Consider the following 24,960-nt stretch of genomic DNA (forward strand, 5'->3'; position numbering starts at 1 on the left):
TCTCTTCAGACACACAGAATAGATTTGACCAGTTTTCAGAGTTCAGGCTAATGAACAAAGTCTGAATGTACTGCTAACTAAAAAAAAAAAAACCTGATTTAGAATAAAAATGCTCCTGTTTGCTTACATGGTTTCACCTGCCTCCCTTCACTGAATCCTTTGTCACTGGAAAGGATCTTGTGAGAGAAAAGTGTATGAAGTCAATGTAGATGAACTGACTGTACAGCCATTTCAGGGCCACACAAGTTTCTACAAAATCATAAGAAGGAAAAATCCTGTTCCGTTACCACTGGCCCAAAAGCCTTCCCCCAGTAGGGTAAGAAAAAAAATAAAATATAGTCACAAACTGAAGCACGAAGGGAAAGTTACATACAGGAAACTGTGAAAATGATTCATCCACAACAGAACTTTCAAAGAACATTTTTAAAAGGCAAACCAAAAATTTCCCCCATACTTTCCCCTTTCCCATCTCTAACCTTAGGTAAGTGCCCATGACACAATGGAGAACATTGAGAACTCTTCCTCTTTCAAGTTATGTTTGATTATACCAGATTTTCAGTGAGAACAACAAAATTTATGTTAGGCTGAGCAGGAGCCAAACAGTCATTCTTTCACTGATGTAGCATGAACACATCTGTTACAGCACCAGTCTAGATCAAAAGACCTCTAAGCTCAAGTAGACCAGCATAAAGAGAAGCAAACGGAGCAACTATTATCAGAATGGTGCTTGGAGGGTATTACTTGAAAAAAACAAAACCAAACAAAAACCAACGCAAACATTTCTGCAGCCATATTTCATTACACTCATCAGCTAAACATTTGTTAAAAAGGGATGAGTATATCAAGATCTAATTGGCAGAAAGCACATTTTAAGTTTTTGACTTCTCACTGAAGAGCAAAAGAAAGCTATAAATAACAATGCTCAAGCATTATGAAAGTATAACGGTAAAACAGGCATCAAACAACTACATTTACTCTTTATTGTATTATCAGCTTCTAATTGTTCTTTCTTATTTACCAGCCTGCCTAAAGAGAATTTAACTATTTAAGCTTAACCTCTGTATCTCAAGGCAGCCCTGCAAGACATCCGCTGCTTTAGGAGAAAGACTCAGAACTGCCTGGTCACGATAACTGAGTTATCCCTTGAGTGCAAAGATGTCCTTTCAGCTGGAGCTGAAACACAGCAGAATGGTAATCAAGACAGTCTTGTGGCGATCCCACATGTGCACTGCTTATTCTCAGAACAGATGTCATCATTCCCTAAAAATTCCAACTAGCTCACACAGTAATATCAACTCAAAGATTAAAATCAACTCTTCAAAATCTTGAGTAACACAAAGCATGGAGCTACTGTATTTTACAGTAAAATGCAGAGGCTGTACTTTAAGACACTGTAGCAGCAATCTGTCTATACTATCTTAGGACTTCAACTTTTCCATAAAAAGTAATTAACCACCCACCTACATACGCAATAATCCACCTCTTCATATGATTATTATAAGAAACTTCTCCCAGTTCATGCAGAAATGTGGAGTTAAAAATGTCTTCTTTACATGAATGTAACATTAGGCTGAAGAAACCAACATGGAAAGGAGTACAGACTGCAAATTCTCTTAAACTAGACCCAGACTACAACATAACAGGTTTGATCTTTCTATTCAGAGTCTGAACAAAAAAAAAAATAGCATTACTTTAGCAATAGAATGAACCTTAAAAATTGTGTTTTCTGATGGACACTAGATAACACTTATGCTTAAAAAATAAATATTAGTAAAAAATTGATCTTCCTGGTCTTTGGTAACAAATGTATAAGATGCTTATGCCTGGCTATGAAGATGACAGAGTCTGTTTTTCTTGGTCTGGTGTGACTGGATGATAAAAACCCCCATTTTTTTCTCTTAGGAGGAAAAAAACCTTGACAATTTCCCAAAGTTTCAGTAGTTTAAACAGTGTAGCCTGAATAAATGGCCACACAGCAGCATTTACCTATTATTTTCTCCTTTAACAATATTACAACAGATTTAAATAAAGTGGGTGGGGGTTGGGGGTGGGGGGGGAAGACATGGTGTTTGATGGTTTTGGGTCTTTTTTAGTAAGTCATAGAATCAACTAGGTTGGAAAAGACCTTTAATACCATCCAGTCCAACTGTTAGCCCAGCACTGCCAAGTCCATCACTAAACCATGTGACTATGGGCCTCATCTACGTGGATGTTGGACACTTCCAAGGGTGGTGATTCCACCACTTCCCTGGGAAGCCTGTTCCAATGCCTGACTACCATTTCAATGAAGAAATTTTTCCTAACATGCAGTCTAAACACACAGAAGTCCTTTGGATAATCTTTCCTGGACTTCTGATTTTTTCAGGTATTCCTTCACATTTTGTTGGGTTTTCCATTAAAACCTTACCAAGCACAAAGTCATGAGAATTGGTAAAAATGCCTGCTCTGATTTTTTCACCTGAAACTTCTTTCAAAATTGCATCTAACAGGATCTAAGAGTTATAATAGAAGAGTCACAACTAGGAGAGAATATATATCAACCTGCTCAGCTAAACTAACTGCACTTCTACTGGAGTTCAATCAAGTGAAAAAAACCCAGCAACCGAGTCCATAATCTATTTTATTACTTCAGAAAACTTGTTAATTACGATTAAGAAACAGTAAATTCATAACTCTGGGATACCTTCAAGGAACTAGATAGAGACACAGAGGCACACAAAACAGTCTGCTTCTTTTCTGTCACATTCTTTCTTAAACGGTGGTTCCGATCTAACCACTGCTCTGAGCTCTGGTAGGAGTTACACCAGACTCAGAGGCTACAAAACAGACGTAACTCTTGTTAAATCTGTTCGATTTCCCTACCAGTTCTGTTCAGAAAATAGTTCTAGTTCACAGTCTTGTTCAGAATAAAGAAAATTATTAGTTTATCCACAAACCAGCTTATAGTCACAAGGTAGGTACAGGTTGTGTTGAATTACATTAGCTCTTAGATACTTCAGGCTGCAGTGCCCTAAGAACACAGAGCCGGACACTGCCTACAAGAGGCCAGTGAGGGCTCCAACCACACACAACATTAAGGTAAAAATCAAACAGCTCCAAGGATGGGATCATCCCCTTTGCCTTAATACAGTGGGCTCAAAATTGAAGCTCAGGAGCTGCTTGAAGAGCTTTTTTGCTCGTCCACAATGTGTGGACAATGGCAGCAGTAATAGGAGCCACATAACAGCCACTTCAACTGCTCCATTTCAGTCCCTGCTTCACATGAATCACAGCCGTAGGTAAGCAGATGGACAGAAAACAGCCCCAGCTTTAGAGCAGTGGCAGCAGAACTGAGCATGCAAGCTACAGCTACAATAAAGACACAAGGACTCTAATGGAGCACTTTGCCTGCCTCATTCTGACCATCTGCATCTCTTCACACAATTTAATATAAGCAAATTTTGGGAGAGCTGCAGATTTTTTACAGTATGTAACAACAGAGCATATTTCTATGTTGTCTGCCATCAAATAAAGGCGTTTTTATATTTACAGTTAATAAATATAAGTCGAGCATCAATTTGAACTGCAAAGGGCTTAAGTAGGACATATAAAATAGTTATACAAACAAAATAAATTCAAGAAATACCAACACAAATACTAGAAGCACTCACTATTCTCTATTCCTGTGATTTATTGCTGTCAAACCAGACATAAAAACTTTGAAAATATGCTCAATCCACACAAATAGTGCAGAACACCGTGTATTTATCCTCTGCATTTTGGTTTTCTTTGGACAGGCATTATGCCACTCAGACTGTACTGATGTACTTCCCAAATCATGAAAACATTATACTGTGTTCTTACCCTAGAAGTCAGAGATGGTAGAATACATATGTTTGCTTAACTCTCGGAATGCTGTCGACTGCACTAGTAAGTATATATCAATGGCTGAACCTACTCCACACAGCTAAGACCAGGGGGCAGCAATACTGGCAAACACAAACCAAAACAGGTTTATGTCTGACAAACCTGTAAGCAACCACAGAGCAGTTAGGTGAGAAAATAGCAGTTACAGTTATGGGAAAGTTACATAAATTAATCTAGGTTACATAATAAAAATAAAACACAGTTTTAAATGCAGTCATACAGTCACTCTATTACCTGCTCAATTACTATAAACAAAAGCACTGTTAAGATGTTGAACATAGGAAGTTTTCTACTAAGCCAGCATTAACTAGTTTTAATCCTATTTTCCATATCCAAGACTATCTGGAGAACATCATGATTAGTACTCTTTTTTTGCATACCAAATGCTTTGCTCACGCCAACACAGTCAACAAAACTAAAAAGAATCTATTAAATCCATCTCCTAGATACGTGCTGGCTCCTGAATAATTGACAAATACTTCATGAACTGAGTGTATAATCCAAACCAACTCACTGCAATCCACAAAACAATAGCAAAAAGCTGTCTTCTTTCAGAGTCATTATGCTTGTACCTTCAATCAAGTGTGGGGCAAGAGATGAGCTATACTCTGTCTTGTTTTCAAGTCATTTGGAAGACATTTCCTCCTAACTGATGACCTAGTCCATGGGAAATCACACTGAAACCTCAAATAGGAAGCACTGGACTGATATCCCATAGAAACCAGCTCTGGAAGTTTACCCATTTTCACACTTTTTTTTCTTGACAGTGAAGCAGGATGAACATCTAAACGACTTTCCTAATATGCAATAAAATTACCAAACCAGCAGTGAGGCTTCAAGGTTGAGATGCTGTGTCTATAATCACTCTACTGCATTATTTTGCTCCTCTCCTTCCACCACCTATTTTGTTTTCATATTATCTTCCTCACCCCACATTTATCCCTTCATCTTTACCTCATTTCTAAACGAGGTCTCCCTTGGCAGGTTTCTGCAGTCAAGAGTTCTGCGCTGACTTGATCTAACGAGTGGCTGGGGAAAACCTCTGCTAACCCTCCCAAACGCTTCCCTCTAAAAATCCCAACATTCACTTTTCTTTCCTACTGCAACAACCACCAACGCCAAAAAAACCAAGACGTACAACAGTAATATTTAAGTTTGGACAACTGCTTTACGCACTAATCTTTAAGACGCCAGGGCAGGAAAGCTTTCTGTAACTAGCTGAACACAAGAGCAAAGTCCCACAATTAAAAGACCAGATTACATGCATACCAATGCCTCTAGCTCCCTTGGATTTGGGCGGGCGGTACTGCCCTGTCTATGATGCTCTTTCTCAAAGACAAAAAAAAAGAAAAGAAAAAGGAAAAGAAAATAAACGGAGGGAAGTGTATGTGGGTGATTTACCTCTTCCAGCAGCGTGACCGTATTTCTGCAGTTCTGCAACCGGGTGGTGAAGCTGGAGGTGGTCGGGGAGTTGTAATCCTCTGTAGTCTCGGCGATGAACTCCGACACGGTGATCTGGTCCGGCATGATCCTACCCCACCGGTAAAGCCCAGAAGGAGCCGAACACACAGATCCGAAGAAGGCAAAGCCAAGTTGGGGGGGGAGGGGGTTGGGGTGGGGGGGGGAAGGTGGAGGGAGGAAAAAAAATAACGAAGGAGGAAAAAAAAAGAAAAAAAAAAACAACAGAGGGAAGATGTTAGCAGCCAGCAGAGACCCGCAGCATCAAAGCCGCGGAGCCGCAGAGAGAGGCTGGAGCTTCAGCCTCCACATCCAGCCTCTCACCCGGCCGCCCCCTCCTCCTCCCGGCCAGGAGGTGAAGGGGGAAAGGCCCCCACACGGCACCGATGCCCGCACCGCCCAGCCCCGCCGGCGGGGAGAGCTCCCTCGGCTGCCTGCGGCCCCCCGACGGCTGCGGGGACGGGGCCGCCTCTGAGAAGCCCGGCCCCACCGCCGGCGCTGAGGGGAGGGCGGGAGAGGAGGGAGAGAAGGAGGGAGCGGCGCCCGCCAGCCCCCACCCCACCGAGCTCAGCCCCTTTCCCCTCCCGCCGCCGACCCCCTCACGCCCCTCGCCTTCACCGCCGCTCCCGCCCGCCGCCAACTTGAGCACTAACTTGTGCGGGCTCCGGCTGCGGCCCCCGGCCGGGGGAAGGAGGGGAAGGGCCGGGGCTAGCGGGGGCTGGGCCGGGGCTGGCGGGGCTCCCGCCGCCGCTGACAGTCACCCGGTGACTGACACGCGCTACCCAGCGCCCGCCCGCAGCCGTTACGTGAGGCCAACGAGGAAGTGCTCTGCGCATGCTCCAGCCGCCTCCCTCCCTCTCCCGGCGGCGCCGGCCCCTCCTCCGGCCTCGCGCACGCCCCCGTCAGGCCCCCCCCACCTCCCTCCGCGCCGCGGGGAGCGCCTCACGGTGCGGCTCCGCTTTAGTGTTCAGTTTTCCTTTTATTTCATGAGTAAAACGGGGTTTGTGATGGAAGTGGGCAAGGTCGGGGAGCAATGGGCTCCGGCTCTGTCCCCAGCCGTGGGACTGGGCTCCCCGCGCCGGCAGCCCTGTGGCAGCAGCAAGGACCCGCCTGCTTCGGACGGCCGCCCTCAGCCGCGGGGAACCGCGGCCGGCTCTGTGTTACTCGGTCTTACTTTGCCCTTGTTTAAGTCCAACCCAGCCAGTGGAAAAGCCTCTGCTTGTGCTACAAGCTTCCTATGGTGTAAAGCATGAAGGTTCCCTACAGCCAGCACTGAGAGTCGTCACTTTGAGCAACCTGACCATATAGATTTTACTCTCCTTAGGTAATTTTTAACAAGTTCTGCCATGCCTCAGCGACACCGCTGGAGCTGCTGTTACTGATAGGTGTTACTAATTATGCTCCTGAGCTTGTGCAAAGAGAGGAAGAGGGTGATACACCAGTACTGCCATGGCTGGGCTGCACATCTCAACCACAGCCCTTCACACGCTATGGCCAGGCTCACCATAGCCCCTCACACGCCATGGCCGGGCTCACCACAGCCCCTCACACGCCATGGCCAGGCTCACCACAGCCCCTTACACACCATGGCCAGGCTCACCACAGCCCCTCACATACCATGGCCGGGCTCACCACAGCCCCTCACACACCATGGCCGGGCTCACCACAGCCCCTCACATACCATGGCCGGGCTCACCACAGCCCCTCACACGCCATGGCCGGGCTCACCACAGCCCCTCACACGCCATGGCCGGGCTCACCACAGCCCCTCACATACCATGGCCGGGCTCACCACAGCCCCTCACACGCCATGGCCAGGCTCACCACAGCCCCTCACACGCCATGGCTGGGCTGCACAGCTCACCGCAGCCCCTCACACACCATGGCCAGGCTGCACAGCTCACCACAGCCCCTCACACAACAGCCACCACCTGAACCCTTCACCGCATCCCTGGTGTCCTTTATGCACTCACCAGCTGTATTTCCGAATAAGCTAAAACACCATTTATCCATTATTGCATCATGTAACTCTGGGAATTGACAGACAGCACTAATGAGGTTTTGCACTGGGTTTTTTTTTTTTTTAAGCTTAGATTTTGAGGCCCATATGTGCCTTTCTAAAGAAGTGGAGGTCTCGGGAGACTCAAATAATTAGGGTCATCTGCTGTTTCAGTCTGATTTATTTACTCATACAATGTGTTTTCCTTTTGTGTGTTTGGGGTTCTCTCCACAGAAGCTGGGGGATTCAGGCATGGTAAATATTCTCAAATCTGAACAATTGGAAATGAGCAGTATCATATGGATATGTTCATTCCAAAGGTTTTAATGTTCTCTATATAAGGACCAACTCCTGTATTACAATGCACTCAGGCCTTCACATGGTTTTCTATGTAATTCAAATCAAAAATGCCTGTACAACTCAATAGTTGAAAACATCAACAGAGGGCTGTGATGCCTAACTATAAAAAGGAGATACCTAATTGGTGTATACCCATAAAAAACATAATTTAAATGCAGTTCTGCCAGCAAAAATATGACCAATACTCCTGAGAAATGGTCCTGCCTGAACATGTTTCCTTGATTTCATTGCCTTAGCAGAAGCCCTCCGTATGGCCATGTGATTGCTGCTGTTGCTGCTTCACGTGATCCAGCTTTCCGGCACAAAGGCTCCAGGCTCGTACAGATGATTGTTAAACGTCATGAGACTCTGAAAGGTAGAGTAGGCAAGAGGAGGAGGGAGCCAAGAAAAGAACCGTGTGGGAGTTACACTGAGAAATGGATTTGAAAATGAAGCACTGGAGGGGTAGGAAGAAATTCAATTGAGGATCATGTTCATAAGAGCAGTGGAGGAGTAAGAGATCAAGAGGATAAAAATGGCTGGTGGCATCAAAAGTAGTATGGAAAGGAGAGTGAAGAACTGCCTGGGGGGTTGGGTCAGGGAAGAGCTGTTATCTTCAGAAAGAGCTGTTTCAGTGTACCTAGCTTGCATGGAAAGCGGATGGGTGAGGAGCTGGGACACAGCCTGAGGGCCACACAGGGTCTCTGTGGTCACCCCCGCTAATTTCCTGCAGGACATTGATCATGGGCTGTCAACACAGCCGTTCCTGAGCCAGACCTACGGTCTGAGGGTCAGCTCCAGGGTGTTCATGTTAGGAGGAGTCCTGATGCTGCTTTAGCAGATTCAAATGAGGATAAATCCATCACACTGATGGGTAAACTGGTTTAATTAGTTGAGTACTGTTAAAATAGAATTGTTCCTCTTCAGACTGAGGTTACTGAGCTTGAACAGTAGTCTTTGGACTGTAAAACAACCTCATCTGCTTTCCTAACCAAATTCTACCCCAGAGAGTGTGGACACAAAGCTGGACGTACTGCTACAGACATAATTTCTTTAATACTCTTTAGAGAAAATGAAAACTGCAGAATTGAGGAGCAGCATGTTCAACAAAGAAAGGCAGGAGGCAGGCCAGGGAAACGGGAGCAGTGAAGAGTGACAGAAGTGAAGGCACAGCAGAGAGTAGCAGTAGCTGAGCTTCTGCGTTTCCTCCTCAGGGGAAAAAAAATAAATTACCTTTAAAAATAAAATACATAAAAAATAGAATGAATATGGGAGAATACTGGGGAATCAGAGAACAGCACAAGGCCTAAAGGTGAAAAGGAAGATCAATAGCTACTGATCATAATTGCCCATTAGTATGGTCTTTTGCAGTTCTGAAATTGTTTATTAAAGAGAATATAGTTCTCAGTTTTGCTACTTTGACAAAGCATTTCCTCTTCCCCTATACAAATGCTAGTAGAGAAAATAGCCCCATGGGCATGACCTCTTTAGGCTTGGATTATCTTCACTTAAACTCAGTGGAAGCAAAATTAGTTAATTAATACGCTGTTAATAAAAGATAAAATGTGCTTGCATTTAAACTAGTTATATAAGTGTTTCAGATAGCTCTTAGTGGATTTCATATTTAACCATGTTTCCTGTTTTGAATTGCCATCAGTATCTGAGATTCACTTCTAAATTTGCAAGATGCACCTCTCTATAAATTGTCACTAACTGAAATCACTGTTTCACTTCACAAATGTCAAAGAATAATCAGAAGAGTGTGAAAATTATATTTCACGGCGTCTGCTCTAATGCTATCTTAGGCTGTGCTAGATCCTGGGGGAGGCTGTGTCGCAGCCTATTTCTCATGTAAGGCTTGCCAATAGAAGTTATGCTTGTCTCACTCCTCTTGGTATTCTGATGTGAAATGCATTTTCCTGTCCATCCTGGGCCAAGCTAGAGCGGGTGAGCATCATGCAAGCACCTCTGGAAAGCACACTCCTTACTGATGATACATGGCAGTCAAGGAAGTTTTACTGTCTTGCCATCCCACCCAGTGATTCAGTCTACAAATCCATTTTATTGCCTGTCCTTTTTTTCTGTGATTGCCAACAGAAGAGTTAATTACAGAGAACTGATATTTCTGCAGTATAACTGATAGTCACCATGCTTAGGGAGAGGCTAAGGAGCATAGCAACAACAGCACAAACTACTAACACAGGTGTTTTGCAACAAGCTGAATCGCAACTATGGTATTTTTCATTTTATAGTACTCTAGTCATATTTAGATTGAGATCATCAGTCATTCACAAGAGCTGAGCAGTAGTCATCAGGTGATGATGACTATTGTCGTTGCAAACTTTCAAACCATACAGATTCGTGCCAGAGGTGAAGAGCTACACAGCACTTGCATAGCTCTTTATGTCGTCAGTGCAATTAACTGTTTAACCCACGCAACAGTGAGGTAGAGAACGGCAAGGTTATATTTCCACTATAAAGGAGACAGATACACGAGGCTGTGGCCCTGCTGACCAAAAGCAGGGCTGTATGGTCGGCTGTCTAGCTTTAGTAGTGCAAAGTCAGCTCTTCAGGGTATCAACACCTCAGCTGTGCTAGAGCTAGCGACGGATCTCCCAGTGGATACAATTACACTGCCTGCAGAGAGCAGCCCGGGGAACACCCCCAGGGCCACACTTGCCTGCTGCATAGATAGCAAGCTCACAGATACAAACTCAGGTGTGGCTGCTGCTTGTTTTTGGAAACAAGATTGACCCAGGTCCCTGGCTGTGCACCAAATATGCTGTCAAGCATGCTCAGACAAGCTGCCTTCAGGGCCATTTGCAACCTGTCAGTGTGGCGGGGAAGTGAGTTGTTAGCTGAAGAAAGAAATCACTGTGCACATGGCTACTGTGCAGATGACTCCTCTTGATTAGTACAGACACAGTCATGCCAGGATCTCACATGTCAAATTTGGGTTTTTTTTCCTTTCCCAAGAATGAACGAGATGTTGCCACTTTGCAAATATGGGTTTACACCAATGCTAATTTCTTTAGCCCATTGTGGCTATTACTGCTGATAAAAGTGTCTGCTGATCAGACATTAGAGTTTAATTAAAATGTCTGATCATTGAAAGACACATGCATTTGTTAGTAAACTGTATAGTTGTTCTTTTTATGCTCCTTAGCATCTTCACAAACACAGAGAGTATCACCAGCTCAGCAGCAAATAGCAACAGAACTAGTGGTGTGCTAAAACTCATCAGGAAAATATCCTTAGGCTATGCTGCTTTACTCTACTGCTATTCTGAATAAATTTGTGGTTTGATGTTGTATTCATACATGTCAGCTAAACACAGCAGTCAGCATTATTTCTCATCCTTCCTATCCTAACTCACTGTATGGGATCGCTGTATGGTGTAAAGCAGCCGTGGCATTTGATGTCTGATAAAGCCAGCTTGAGATTCCCAGAGAAAACGTCCACGTGGTTAACTGCTGTTGCTGCATTTTAATAATTCCATTTTCAAGTAACTTCTAATAAAATTGATAGAAAATACTTATTTGAATTTATGGCTGTAGAATATCCACAGATATTTCTGAACATCAACTCTTCTCATTTGAGTTGAATGTTGGGCTTAGAGGTTAAAAGGAGCTTCAAATCAACAAGAATCTCAGCAGGGTGAGTTTGGCTTTTGGTTTTTGGAGTATCTTATGCTAAAACTCAGTAAACTTTTTTTGTTAACGGGACTCTCACAGTTTTGTTTTGAAAAACAAACCCACCCCATTTATATAAGGATATGTAACATCATCCCTTTGTACTTGAGCAGGAGATGTTTAGTCAGGAGGAGTTTCATCTCAGGAACAGAGTCCCCTCAGAGAACAGTCCCGTTGGCCACCTGAGCCATGTGTGAAATGTAACAACTACATATTTTAACCTGCAGCATGTTTACACTTTTAATATCATATAAGTGCATGATGTACTCACAGGAAAAAGGAAAGCCTATTTTAAAAATTGAAGCCTACATCACACATTGACTGGTGCTAATTTGCTTGAAGGGAAGTTATATGGTAAACTGCAAAGTGTTTCTGCTTGAGAAAGAAGGCTGTTGGATTTGACATTTGCAAACAAATCTTTGAAATGATTGTGTTATTGGGACAGAATAGTCAGGTAACTTTCCAGTCAAGGAAAAATGTTCTTATCTAAATTGTATCACTGTATATGCAGAAACCCAAAATCCAGATCCAGCAAATATGCTGATTGCAATTCTGTATTTTTAAGTGACAGCATCTACCAATATGGCTCGTGAACCGCATGAGCTGCATCAATAATTTGTGTTGCTGTTGTGACTGATTTGAATAGAAGGATCAGCTTATTTCAATTTTAATACTGGCATCTCTGAGCATTTGTCTTCTATTGGTATTTAAAATTAGGTAAGGAAACATAAGCAACTGCCTCAGAAACTACAGTATTATTTTAAAAGCCTTTTAGCAATAGCAATATTGGTTTAAACAAAAGGTTCTTTTTGCATTCTTTCAATATTAATATGATAGCAAAAAAAGAACCCATTGTGTTCTCATTATAAAGGACACTTTGGTAACATTAAGATCTTGCAGTTTTAACACTCTGTGTACCAAATGAAAAAGATTAAATCAAAACATCAGAAACATTCCACTGAATTATATGTTTTGTGTCTTATTTACTTGAATGTCCTGTGCAAGTAGCTTGGCAGAATGATAGGTGAGTTCAAATAGCCATCTCAAAGAACAGCTGAAAATAACAGCACTGAAAATGAAGTGCAGAATTGAGTTACACAAGATTAAGCTGACTAATCTGCTGATTCAGTTTTGCCTTTGTTTTTTGGTTTTGTCATGCAGTATCAAGAGTTATTCAGACAAACACGAAATGGCATTCCAGGCTCACAGTAACAACAAGCAGCAAGGGGCTGTTCCCCTGAAACCTCTGCATCCTCCAAAGAGAAAACCAGAAAAATGCTCACCAGCAGCAAGCATCAGCAAGCTCAGGGCAGGGAAGGCATGCTTTCGGTTTTGTTGTAGGTGTGCTGAACTTAGTGTTTTTCTTGTCCAGAGGTTTTCTGTGAGAGATGCTGATTTAAGAAATCTTACTTCAGGACACAGGAAGTGTAATACTGCATGTCAGGAGAGACCAGATTCAAATACAGCCCTTAAAATGTCTACAGAATATAAAACAGAGGAAGTTCAGATTGGATATAAGGAAGAAGTTCTTTACTGTAAGGGTGGTGAGGCACTGGAATGGGTTGCCCAAGGAAGTTGTAAATGCTCCATCCTTGGCAGTGTTCAAGGCCAGGTTCGACAGCCTTGAGTGATATGGTTTAGTGTGAGGTGTCTCTGCACCAGGGGGGTTGGAACTAGATGATCTTGAGGTCCTTTCCAACCCTAACTATTCTATGTTATTATATTCTTCTGCAAGGACCATATTTTGCATATTCTACAGATGTCAAACTCTTAGGAATGTTGATGGATAAGAAAACTGTCAGTGGAGCCTCTGGCAAATGTAACCCTTGCCCATGGTGCATGTGGGAGCCTGCTCATCACTCATGGAGACAGTTATGCAAAGACTGCCAACCCCGTGGAGTTGCTCTGCCTGTAGTATCCACCATCACCGTGTGGGTGAGGATGGGCACAGAGGAAATCTGTGCATGGTTACCTTGCATTCCTGACCCTGAGCAGATCCTGGGAGGCTTCTTAGAAAAGGCAGAGCAGACACATTATCATGAGAGCAGGCCATGCAATGGGATTGCAAAGCACAAGATAAAGCCAATATATCATGAAGGGCTACTCTGATTGAAACAAGAGAAGTAAGAGCCCTTCCAAAGCAGGAATCATAGGAGCCGAATACTTTTTTTTAAATATGAGAGATAGCAGTGACTAAAATCAGAGAATGATACTGCAGAAACGAACATGTTGCAGGGCAGCTGGCATAGCAGGCTCTCCAAAATAAAAAGAGAATGAAATAAAGCCTTAACCTGCACTGCAAACATTTCAATATTTTCTCTTTCCTTCTGGAAATGATATGGCTGTCTCATTATCCAGGCACTTCTCTGGTTCTACCTAAGCTGCTAAATGTGTGCTGATGGCAGCATGCATCTTGCCTGGAGGTTCACACCAAAATGAACCTGGGAAACAGTTTAAGAACAAAATAAAGGCTCCGTAGAGCTGGGATCATGTCCTTGAGCTGCCACTCATAGCTGTGACATGGCATTTGATCTCTGTGGGCTTCGTTTCTCTATCTGTGGAATGCAGACAATTACATGTATTTTTCTATGTGAAAGCACACTGGGCTTTTCCAGCTGAGTAGTGCTACATCAGAAGTAAGGTTTTTTTATATGTTTTATAGTAACAGTTTAGAAAAAGTAGCTGAAGGATGAAAAGGGCTGTCAGGCCAAACAATTTAATCAGCATTTTGTTGGACAGAGAAAAAGGATTGGCAGGTAAAGGAAAGGGTTTCTTTCTACTAGTTGTTCATGATGTGAAAATCTACAGCAGAGAGATCTGGTTTTGTGAGGGTTTTTTCCTCCTCTGTATTATGAATTTATCAGCATTAAAACCATATTTAGTGGAAAAGAAGGGACTGAAGTCCCATCATGTTAAGTAGACACACAGAAGTCATTTGTAGCTTTACACAAGCTTTTCTAAGACGTGAAGACGTTCACGTATATGGGCCTACTGAGTTGAAGTTCAAAAGCTGGCTTACAGTGTTGACTGAGCATACTTCATTTCTTAGTTCGCTAAATAACATATCATTAGGGAAATGCTGGAAATAAATCTGTAGATGTTGAGTGTTATAAAAAATCCCTTGCAACCACTGAACTTACCGGCACATCTGTATTTCCCTTACGTAAGCCTCTACTTTCAAGGATGCATCAATTGGCCAGTCCTTAAACTTGAATTTAGCATAGGAAATTTTCATTGCAGGAGTGATACTTCTTGAGTTTTGGTGGGGTCTTTTGGGTGTTTGTTTGTTTTATTAATGAGATAATTATGTTTAACAATACAGAAGACCTGAAATAATTTGAGGCATACTTGCTTTAGTGCTAAAAAGCTTTTCATTAAGCAAAAACTACTCAAATTTAAAATCCGAGTCTGAATGTAGACATTTAAAGTAGTCATTTGAATGTTTTAGTTGTGGGGTTCTGTTAAATCCCAGGATGGCAGACAGCCATCTGGAAGCTTTTGGAAACTGGTCTTGCTGCGCAGACCTAATCTCCACGGGGGCAGTGTTGATATGTTGCTAAATGAAATAAGTAGAATTTCAGTCCCTAAGTCCATCACAGCAGCCACCATCTCTGATTACTCATTTGCTGCTACTTTTAACCACTGAAATTGAGCTTGCTGCTTTCTAAGTTAACTGGCTTTCCACTGACTACAGTAGAAGGTCATCAACTGCTCATCCGTCCTGCCTCTAATGATTTTTGTAGTGCATTGCTGATCCCAGCTCAGGAGCTGCAGTCAATACACAAATCCAGAAGAAATCAGGTTTCATTAATTTCAGTGATCTTACCACTACTTGTTTGCTTGCTGGTGGTTGTGTTTTGTTTTATTTTATTCCTCCAAGAAAATGTAGGAGCAGTAGGATATAAAAACCTAAGTGCTGTTTCAGAATCAAATAGGAACATTCAGCTTAATAGCTTCATATTTTTGCAAAGATGATTGTTTGACTTCTGAACTCATGCTTATTTAAGTCATCATGGATTTAAAAAAGGAAAAATATGTGTAGCCATGTGACAAAGCAAATGCATGAAAGGAAGATGTATTCAGTTTTCAGAAGATCAGCAGCAGTGAATCACCCTCTTAGCTGAGCTGGAGTGCAATCTGGTCAACTGTTTCCCCCAGGAAAGAAGGAAAGATAAAAGTCCCACACTGCTGTGATGGCCATGCAGGGAGCAGTGACCTGTGCCAGGACAGCTCCAGCCGGTGCACCAGGTACAAAAAAACTTCAGCCTTAAGCATCAGTGGTGGTGTTGTAAGAGCAATCTGAACGTGGCTTTTAGTGGTTCAGTGAAACACAGTAAAAACTTTAAAACAAGAGCACTCACCATACAGAGACTGAATAAACAAAAGCATATTTAGACAACTGTGTGCTATTCAGCACTTTAAATCACGGGAAAGAGTCCCTCCTCTTTCAAGCCCCCGCACAAATCTGCCATAGATTTTTCAGGCTGATCTCAGAGATTTGTTGTTTTCAGTTAAAACAACATCAGTTACCAGATCTAGATGAGTTGAAAAGAGTTAGTGTCCTTTTTATACCCTGCCCCCCTCTTCCAGCTTTGAAATCTATGAAAGCAAAGCAAAATACATAATAAATGTTAGTGTTTGTTCCATTACTTGCCCAGGCAATCAGTTTTTGGTAAGGATTTAGTGATTTGTTGGAATTTTTGGCCCTTGGAATGATCAATATGTTATACCTTATCTGAAAAACACCCACTGTAGTAATACCCGAAGTATCATTAAGCCAAGGAAAAACCCAGTGGCAGATATTACAAAGGACAAAACCAATTTCTTTTGGGCTTATTTTTCATAGATCATACTCTGCTTTTAATCCTTTGAAGCAGTTATTTATATCTTTCTTATTCTTACCGATTCCATAGTGAATCTCTTGAAGAAAAACTTGAAAGCCTGGAAGCTGAAGATCTCATGTCTCATCTGTCACAACCAGAAACCTACCTAGATGAGGAGAAAAGATCAAGTAAGTGAAACTGACCAAAGCTATGGGACTAACAAGATCACTTAGTCAGTTTGAAACAATGTCTATTAATTCTTCAGTGATAACAATTTACCATACATTATTTAATTACTGCATTTGATATCGTGAATGTCATTGTGGTAAACAGATCCATCAGAAATCGCCTGAAAATAATACCTTGTTGAAAATTGCTACAGGAGAATTTCATTCAGCTGACTGGGAAAACTCTGTCTTAACTGAATGTGGCAACTACTCAGTCAGCTGCACTGAGTGCAGAGCTGCTAACATTGCCTGTCCAAGTTGTCTGACACTTTAGAAGACCCAGTTTTCAGATATAACTTCAGTCTAACCATTCAGGCTGAAAATTTCTGTGTCAGGTGTGTGCACCAGACTGATTCTTTTTGGAAGATGGAGATACGATTTGAAGGATCAAGAGCCTGAGAGCAAGAAGTGGCCTGATGAGGAGGAATCCTGCCTGTAGGAAAGGGGAGAAGGGTGTGGAGAGACAGTCATCCAGGACATGGGCAAGTGAAATCACAGTTTTTCATCAGACTCCTCCACTATTATATTTCATTCTGTTTCCAGTTTATGACTTGTGTTTCTGTGGGGGAAGGGTTAGGTTAGAGATGCTGAAGAGCCTCTGAAGGAGGTGAGTAGGACTGGGACATACATTTCACTTTGCAATGTGCTGGGCTGATCTCCATAGTAGGTCCAAAGGGATGACGTGGAAAAAGTTTGGGGTCAAATATTGGTGCTGGGTAGGAGACTACCCAGAAGCTGTTGCCTTGTAAGATGAGGTGGTAAAGCAAGGAGTCTGGGACAACCACGTGAGATGGAGATATGTGGACCAGGCAGTCTGGTAGAAAGGGAGACAGAACAAGGACCCATAAGGGTGACATTACAACCAAAAAGAGGGGCCAAGGCAGTAGGGCAGTGGGAGGGAGGCTGCCACCAGTCTGCCCATTTCCATCTGAGCATGCCACTTGATTCCATGAGGAAAAGCACATCTCCTCCACGAGTCTTTTTTTTTTAATCTTCTGTCTAAGAGAAGTCTTGTTACTTCTGCTGACCTATTTCCCCGGAGACTGCTGTAGTTTGTTTATGGGTTTTGTCCTGTTTGTTTTATGTTTCCAAATATGTCATGTGGGCCTGGAGGTTTGCCAACCCTTAACCTTAAAAATAACATAGAGTAATCCCTGTCTCCAAGACACATGGGACTCAATTAAACATTGCAACATTGAAGTTTTTGGATGGGATGTTACTGTATCTCTTTTCCCTTACTGAGCCTTTAGGATACTTTCAAGAAATGTTGTGGAGAGCTCTTTTGCCATTTCCAGGGCTAGACATCTCTTTCACCTGCAGATGCAGATTTTTACACACTGGCTAGAAAATAGCTGAAATTCTGCTAGATATGCTACCAGCTTGACAGCATGGGGGAAGAAATGGTTATGGGCTCTGTCCGTAAGGAAGAGGTGTGCCCTTTGATATGAAGGTAAGTGTGTAAGAGGAGAAGTATCTACCTTAAACCAAGAATATTATGCTTGAATATTATGTAACATGAAGGAAGAAGGTGTTAGAGGATCAGGTCACTGCACTGTTTTTTGTGGACTGGGAAAGACCTCCACAGCAGAAAACCAAATACCACTGTTGTACAACAAAACCACAGCCATTGGCATCCTGGATCTGACTCAAACCACAATGACATGTCTGTTGTTGTTTAACTTTACAGCACATCTGCTCCTTTTAATGGTATTATCCATCTCCTTGGGCAAAACAGTCACCTTCATCATTATAGGTGTATGCTGTTCAAGTCAAAGCAAAAAGACAAGAATCTATAATGGCTCATTGCTTTCTAAATTGAATGCTGAGCTCAGTGCACAAGTAACTATGATTTACATTAAATTAAGTTTTGACTTGATGGTAATTTATTTTTCCTAAGTCCAGAAAGTCACAGAATCTCCTTACTTCTCCTGTAATAAGCCACTGAATATTACTTAGTCATTTGCTGTAGACAGCAAAAGAGTTACCAGCATTTGTGCTGACATCTCAGTGGTTCAGGATGATTATATTCCCTTTTTAAATCTCCTACACTTTTCTGGGCCTCTCAGTACTACAGCAACTAAAAAATAAAATGAAATATGAAAGAAATCCAGAAAAAATATTTATAAATAAATCAAGTTGGTTGCAGTTAACAGGACTGAAGTTAACAGCACCGAGAAGGAAACATGTAGCTTTCCTAGAGAGAAGAAAGGTAGCCCAGTGAGGAATACACCTATGTTCAACACCCTGACTTGGCGACCTTGGAGAAGTTATTAGGGCACCATTCAGATGGCAGTGTCCTCAGGCCTCATGCCCGTGTGAGTGTTTTGTCTGGGTAGAGATTCTTTTGAGGATAAATATAGCTTTTATGAAACTCTCAACCCAAGGGCAGTAGTAGAATTCAGGCTGTGTGAAGATGGCATCTTGACTCTGTTTCGTACACACACAGCACCCCCCAAAACTGAAAGAAAAACAGTGCTTCCCAACTGTCCAGGGCAATGTGAGGGCAACACTATCAGATTTATGTAAGTCCTTATATAAGACAGTGGGAGCAGGGAGTGAATAGGAGATGTAAATCCCAGAACAGATAGAGAACAATCAAAACCTAGAGAGATATGATAGCTTTTTAGCTAGGGACACCTGCACCCAAAGAGAGAAAGACTAGTTCTGGCTTAAGTAAGGCCTAACTGAGAAGAGGGTGACATTAGTGGCATCTGGGTGACAATTCAATAAAATACGGTACATACATACAAGACAATAATACAGCAGCAGATTCTATTAGTCCTCAGATGAGGAAAGCATTTGTTGTTGTGCCTGATTATAAATATGTGCAATCATATCAAATTTTACAATCTTAAGTGCTTGAATAATCCTAGCTCCTAACTATTAAGTAGAATGAGTTGAATTTGTGTATATTTAAGCTTTTAGAACTCATTAAATAGTGGGGAAAGCCAATGGATTCTCAGTTACAGAATACAATAATTGTCAATATATTAGATAATGGTCAAGTAGAAAATCTCATGCAGACATTTTTCAGAGGAGGGGAAAAGATCAGGAAATATTTTCATACTCTTTAATTCCCTGCATTTGATATTGCTTAAACTCTGTGATTTCATGCATAAGTCATTTCATTACCTATTTTATTTTGTTTTGGAGGATTATTTTTTCTTCTTTCATAATAGAATACACAACCTGAACAGCAACAATATAAATATCTATTTCGCATGTCTAATGAAGATTTCAGGACAAACATTAAACAGCCGGTTTCCATCTATGCCTGAACTGTAGTTAACCTAACTAGAAAACCTCTAACAACCAAAAGTTAATATTGTTTCTACAGTCCTTGATGTAACAATAATAGTAGTTGTACACCACCATGCTGAAAATCAACTCCCTTTATGTCCAAACAATAGCATGAATCACAGAATTCTGACCTTGATACACAAATGCGATCATGTAGTAATTACAGCTCTTGCGCTTTCTGTATAAACAGGCTACTTCATCTGGAAATACTGTAGGGTACTGCTTCATTCTGCAACTGACAACTAATGACTGAGCAGAAAGCTTTTATATCTCAAGAAGTTTTAAAATAAAGCAGGTAGAAAAAAAATCTTATTTCCTGAAAATATACTCTGTTGACAAGCATATCTTATAAATGTAGAGATTGTCTTCAAAATCAAGTTTTGCAAGGCTATTCAATCTGTTTTCAGGGCAAAATACAGAATTAAATTATTTGGTCCATGTGATAACTGGCATGTTCTTGAACAACTTGTTTTGTTTGTGTCTGTGTTGGTATCATCCAAACAGGATGTGACAAACATGCACTCTTTGGCTTCACTCTAATACACGATTTGGATAACACTGTTAGGATGTGGTCTAACAAACTTCATTGAAGCAAATCTGAGGATATTTGTCTGTGGACAAGTCACTTCAGACTTGATTTTATTATGTCCTAAGCAAAAGAGTCTCTAATCTGACCTCGTACATCAGCTGTTTGTGCTTCCATAAAAATACACAATCAAAATACTGACATGCCTATAGGCACAATGTGAATCCTGAAAGAAGAAGTAATGGAAAAGTCATCACTGAATTGTACTAACTCAGCATAGAGCCCAGGAGTGACCCTGAAGAGCTGACTGACATCCTCTTGATGATGCGTCCCTATTTATAATGGTTTCTGAGAAATGTCAAGTGCTCAGTGTTTAATCTATTAAACAATTACAGTGATGACTTTAGATAACTCTTAATCAAAATTCTGTTTGGTGCCAGAAGTTCTACCAAAGTTTCTGAGTATTACATCAACAGTATTTGAAATAAAATATGTTTTCCTTAATTCCATCCTGACTAGCATGAATTGCATATCTTTCCTCTAATTCTTTATGAATAGTATAGTGCCTGGAATTTGCCACTGCAGTGTTTTACACTGGACTGATGCCAGGCTGAGGGGGATATTAATCCTTGGGTCATTCCACTGTACTTTTAAATATATTGGCAAAGTGTGAGCTTTCTTGCATTCATCTTGAAATACCCACATGTTTCAATATGTACAGAAGATCAACTTAAAAATTCAGATAGTTTCTTGAACAGTACCCCTAGAAATAATAATTAGTTAAAAAAGAATCTAGTTTTAGGACATGCCATTACTCTTAGAATGGAAATTAGTTCCCCACCCTCATCTGATATGTTCATCATATGATTATAAAATTATCATAGTAGGATATATGGACTGTGCAAGTCCTATAGAATAGTTGCACTGGACAGCTTAGATGTGACTTAGGAATTCATGCTGCAAAACACAATAACTCTAAGACTCAACACTTTCATAATATATCACCACTGTATGATGGTACGACATATTGCTATAGAGGACCTGAGGGCTTGAGTGTACTTGTTTAGTAATTTTCTGCAGTCTTGTTCAAAGGTGAATTTTTTTTTAAGACTCAGATATATGACAAAGAGATTTGTGTAAGTATTTAGACTAAAGGACTCTCCAGTCTTTGAAGCCTGTCTTTTGTTATTTGTCTAAAGGCTTCAGGATGATGGCATTGTGAGTTAAATCTCCTTGTATCTACTTAGGAATGACCTTTTCATCACTTCCAACTATATCCATTGTCTGTTTCTTGGGCTCAGGGAAGAATCTTCATTTTGTGGCAGCAGCAGCTAATCAGAGTGTCTGCTGCTCAGCCTCTGACCTCTGCAGAGCTTTCGTTGATCTCGTCAAGGGCATTCTAGGGTATTTTTTTATACTTAATGACAAGGCTGCCATGCACAGTCCAAGACTTTTTGTTACTTACAATCCACTTCTGAAGACTATGAGGGGCTAATAACACATAAAAGTGCTTCACACCTTCTCTGTGAGATTGGTACCTGCTTAATTATTTACTCAGTATGTAGTCTACAGCAAAATAGCCTGTACATATATAATTTGTATAGATTATATATACATATATAGGTATATAGATAATAGATTAATAATAACATTTGAATGTGGCATGAAGTCCTAGCGGCATCAAGTGGCTCAATAGCCACAAATTGTGGGCTGAATTCAATATCAGCCACTTGCTGTCACTATAAAAATTAGGCACTAAACCTGGTATATCTGTGTTGAAGATCAGCTTGTCTCTGTACGAAAAGTCTGGTGCATCTGAACTTCCCATGTCCTTCCTACAGCAGCTTTTCTACCCTGTTGACAGCTTTCAAGTACATCAAGCAGCACAACTTCTGCTTCTAGCCCTCATTGATTAGTCAGGCACTAATAAGGTCTTGCATTGTCCTTGTGTCTGAACATCTCACAGAAGTTAATGTTTGATATATATTTGTAGGATGGCTGTATATCCTTGCGATCAAAGGCTGGCTCTGTACTTGAGACCCCAGACTGAAGATGAGCACATCAGGCTCCGGTCTGTGGCAGAAGCAATGGACTGATGTGCTCACCTTCAGTCTGATGTCTCAAGTACAGAGCCAGTCTTTGATCACAAGGATGACTCCACAGTGTCTTCTGCCAACCTCTCTTGTCTTGGTACTGTGCTGCCCTTCAAAGTGGTGTGTTTTTCATGCCTTCCTCTTTAACATGCACCAAGCTGTGCCACTCTCCTACTTAGCAGCCCTGTGAAAATGTCACATATTTTGGCTGATATAATACTGTTACCTATCCTGTCCTTCACTGAGTACAGAACTATCAAAGCGTCTCTGCAGAATCACCCCAAATACAAGGCTTATAGAAACAGGAATACAAAGATGTCCCAAATATTCTCTTCTTTTGTCCTTCATGTTGGTATCTACCCCTACAGTGAATCATGCCCAGACCTATGAGCATGCTCTTTGAAATCTGTGTGGTATCTACACAGAAAAATGAGACTAACTCAAAGTAAGTGACAGAACAGGGCCTTTAAAACTTTATACATCGTATCCATGTAAATGGGATTCTTTGCATCCACTTTAGTGTGTTCTGACTCAACTTTTAGGATGCAAAAGTGGGATGTATCTGACAAAGTGTCTTTGCCTGGGCTGTTCATGCCAAGCTTCCTTTATCTTTACTGATGACACGGTCAGTATAGACAGCTGAAATTAGGTTGTAGCTCACCTCATCCTACAGAAGTAGATGTTTCAAATAGAGATACTAAAGTCGATGTCTACAAAGGCCACGTGATTCACAGCCTAAACTGACTCTTCTACTGGTTAAAAGAAAGAGAGCAGGGTGCTGAGCCCAGAGGTGTCACCTACCCAAAGATGCTGTGTGCCCTGAGTTTGTTGCAGCATGGTCTTACTTCTACCTAAACCATACCATAGGCAACTACAAAGCTGTCCTTCTAATTCTACATTCAAGAAGTGCCAGGAGCAAGAAAATTAATATTTAAAAAAACCCCAAACTTTTAAAATAAATCCCAAACTCCAAAACCCTAAAAAAAACAAACCTATTGGTGCACTAATGTGGATGCTGACATGCTTTCCAGTGGCAATCTAATGAGAGCTTGTAATGATCTTTAGTTTTTCTTGGATAGAAGAAGTTACATCGAGAAAATACAATACAATCATACATTGTAATATAAGTTTTATATTTTTACCAAGAGAAGAATGATGCAGCAGAAAAGTAACCTCCTTTTTTCAGTTTCATTTGTATCAGTTTCCTGACAAAGCTTATGTGACTGTCTTCCTTGGTGAATTTATACCAAGACAGAAGCAATCGTAGAATCATAGAATGGTTTGGGTTGAAAAGGACCTTAAGAGCATCTATTTCCAACCCCCTCTGCCATGGGCAGGGACGCCTCACACTAGACCATGTCTCCCAAGGCTCTGTCCAACCTGGCCTTAAACACTGTCAGGGATGGAGCATTTACTACTTCTTTGGGCATCTAACCATACAGTTTTCAAGAAGGTGGGAAAGCATTGAGACTGAGTGTCTGCAGGCACTGATGGTACTTAAAAATACTGAATAACTGACACATTACACTCTTTTAAATACCTCCTATTAATTAATAAATCACTTCATAAAGAAATTAATTTTAGCAGCACATTAAGGAGTTAAACTGGCTAATGAGTTTCTAACATCAGGTGACAGTGAGATGACTATTTTGGATGCACTCAGATGTGATTGGCTCACGTTGTAGAAAGTAGAGATATGCATGGTGGGAATCTTGATGTTTCTTCTGCCCTTCTGCAGCTGTGGAGCAGAGATGCCTGCTCAGTGAATGCTTGCCAAGTGGCAACGTTAAAAAAAAACAAGAGGAAAAAAAAAGAGAAAGACAACTATTTCAAGGGGCAATTATCGAAATGAGCTGGAGAAACCTGGGATGACTAAGCCCCAATCTCTGGGGAATTTGTTCTGAGCACTTTGATGAATTTTAAAATGGTGCTGCATTCTGGGTTTTAATAACGTAGCCAGGCTCTTCTTCTGGCTCTAGGCATCTGCTGGTAAGTCCGTTTTTTACAAAAGCCTGAGGAAACTGAGTTAATAGGACAAAGTCACTAAATCCAATGCTGCAGAGCTGCCAGGTGCCTGAGAGCAGGCAAGAAGGCAGATGTGTGTGTGTTCCCTTCACATTGTGCCTACAAAGGTGAGCTTTTTAATCTGTCATATTATTGATCTGTTTCACTTTCAGTTCAGCAAATAAAAGTAATTAAAGGGGGAAAGAGTGTTAGTATCTCTAGCACAATCAGTGGTAACAGCCAGTGGTAACTTATGCAGCTTTGATTTCCTTCCTCTGAGATGTTAACGAACCAAGTCTGGATCTTAACAAAAGCGACATCTCTGATTAGAAATACCACCAACAGGATATGCCAATCCCTGTCACTGGTTTACAGTTTTAAGTTTCTTCAGCACTAGAAGTACAAACCTTTTTCTGCTTGAGGTCAGAATCCCAGGGAAATCGGGCACTGGAACACCAAGCCGAGTATGCCTTATTTTGGGTTATATTTTAAAAGGGTTTTTTTGTTTTTTTTTTTTTAAAGAAAAATAATATTATTTTCTTTCTCCTGGCACCTCTTCTTGAATGTAGAATTAGAAGAACAGTCTTGTAGCT

At 41.4% G+C, this 24,960-nt stretch overlaps 1 protein-coding gene across 3 annotated transcripts in view; it reads right to left on the reverse strand.

The window, feature by feature from the left end:
- Positions 1-24,960, reverse strand: part of ASAP1 (ArfGAP with SH3 domain, ankyrin repeat and PH domain 1) — a 150,582-nt gene that overhangs the window by 115,291 nt on the left and 10,331 nt on the right. For 2 of the 3 annotated variants that reach the window (XM_065668961.1, XM_065668959.1), the window contains exons 2-3: positions 16,297-16,383; positions 5,308-5,437 (exon numbers count right to left, since the gene is read on the reverse strand). In XM_065668961.1, coding sequence (XP_065525033.1) covers positions 5,308-5,437; positions 16,297-16,355 — 189 coding nt within the window. In that variant the 5' untranslated portion in view covers positions 16,356-16,383. Of the gene's footprint in view, positions 1-5,307; positions 5,438-6,017; positions 6,171-16,296; positions 16,384-24,960 lie in introns of those variants that run through there. The other variant, XM_065668960.1, reaches the window with a different exon arrangement.

The sequence above is a fragment of the Lathamus discolor genome, chromosome 2 (genome assembly GCF_037157495.1).
Source record: "Lathamus discolor isolate bLatDis1 chromosome 2, bLatDis1.hap1, whole genome shotgun sequence".
NCBI lineage: Eukaryota > Metazoa > Chordata > Aves > Psittaciformes > Psittacidae > Lathamus > Lathamus discolor.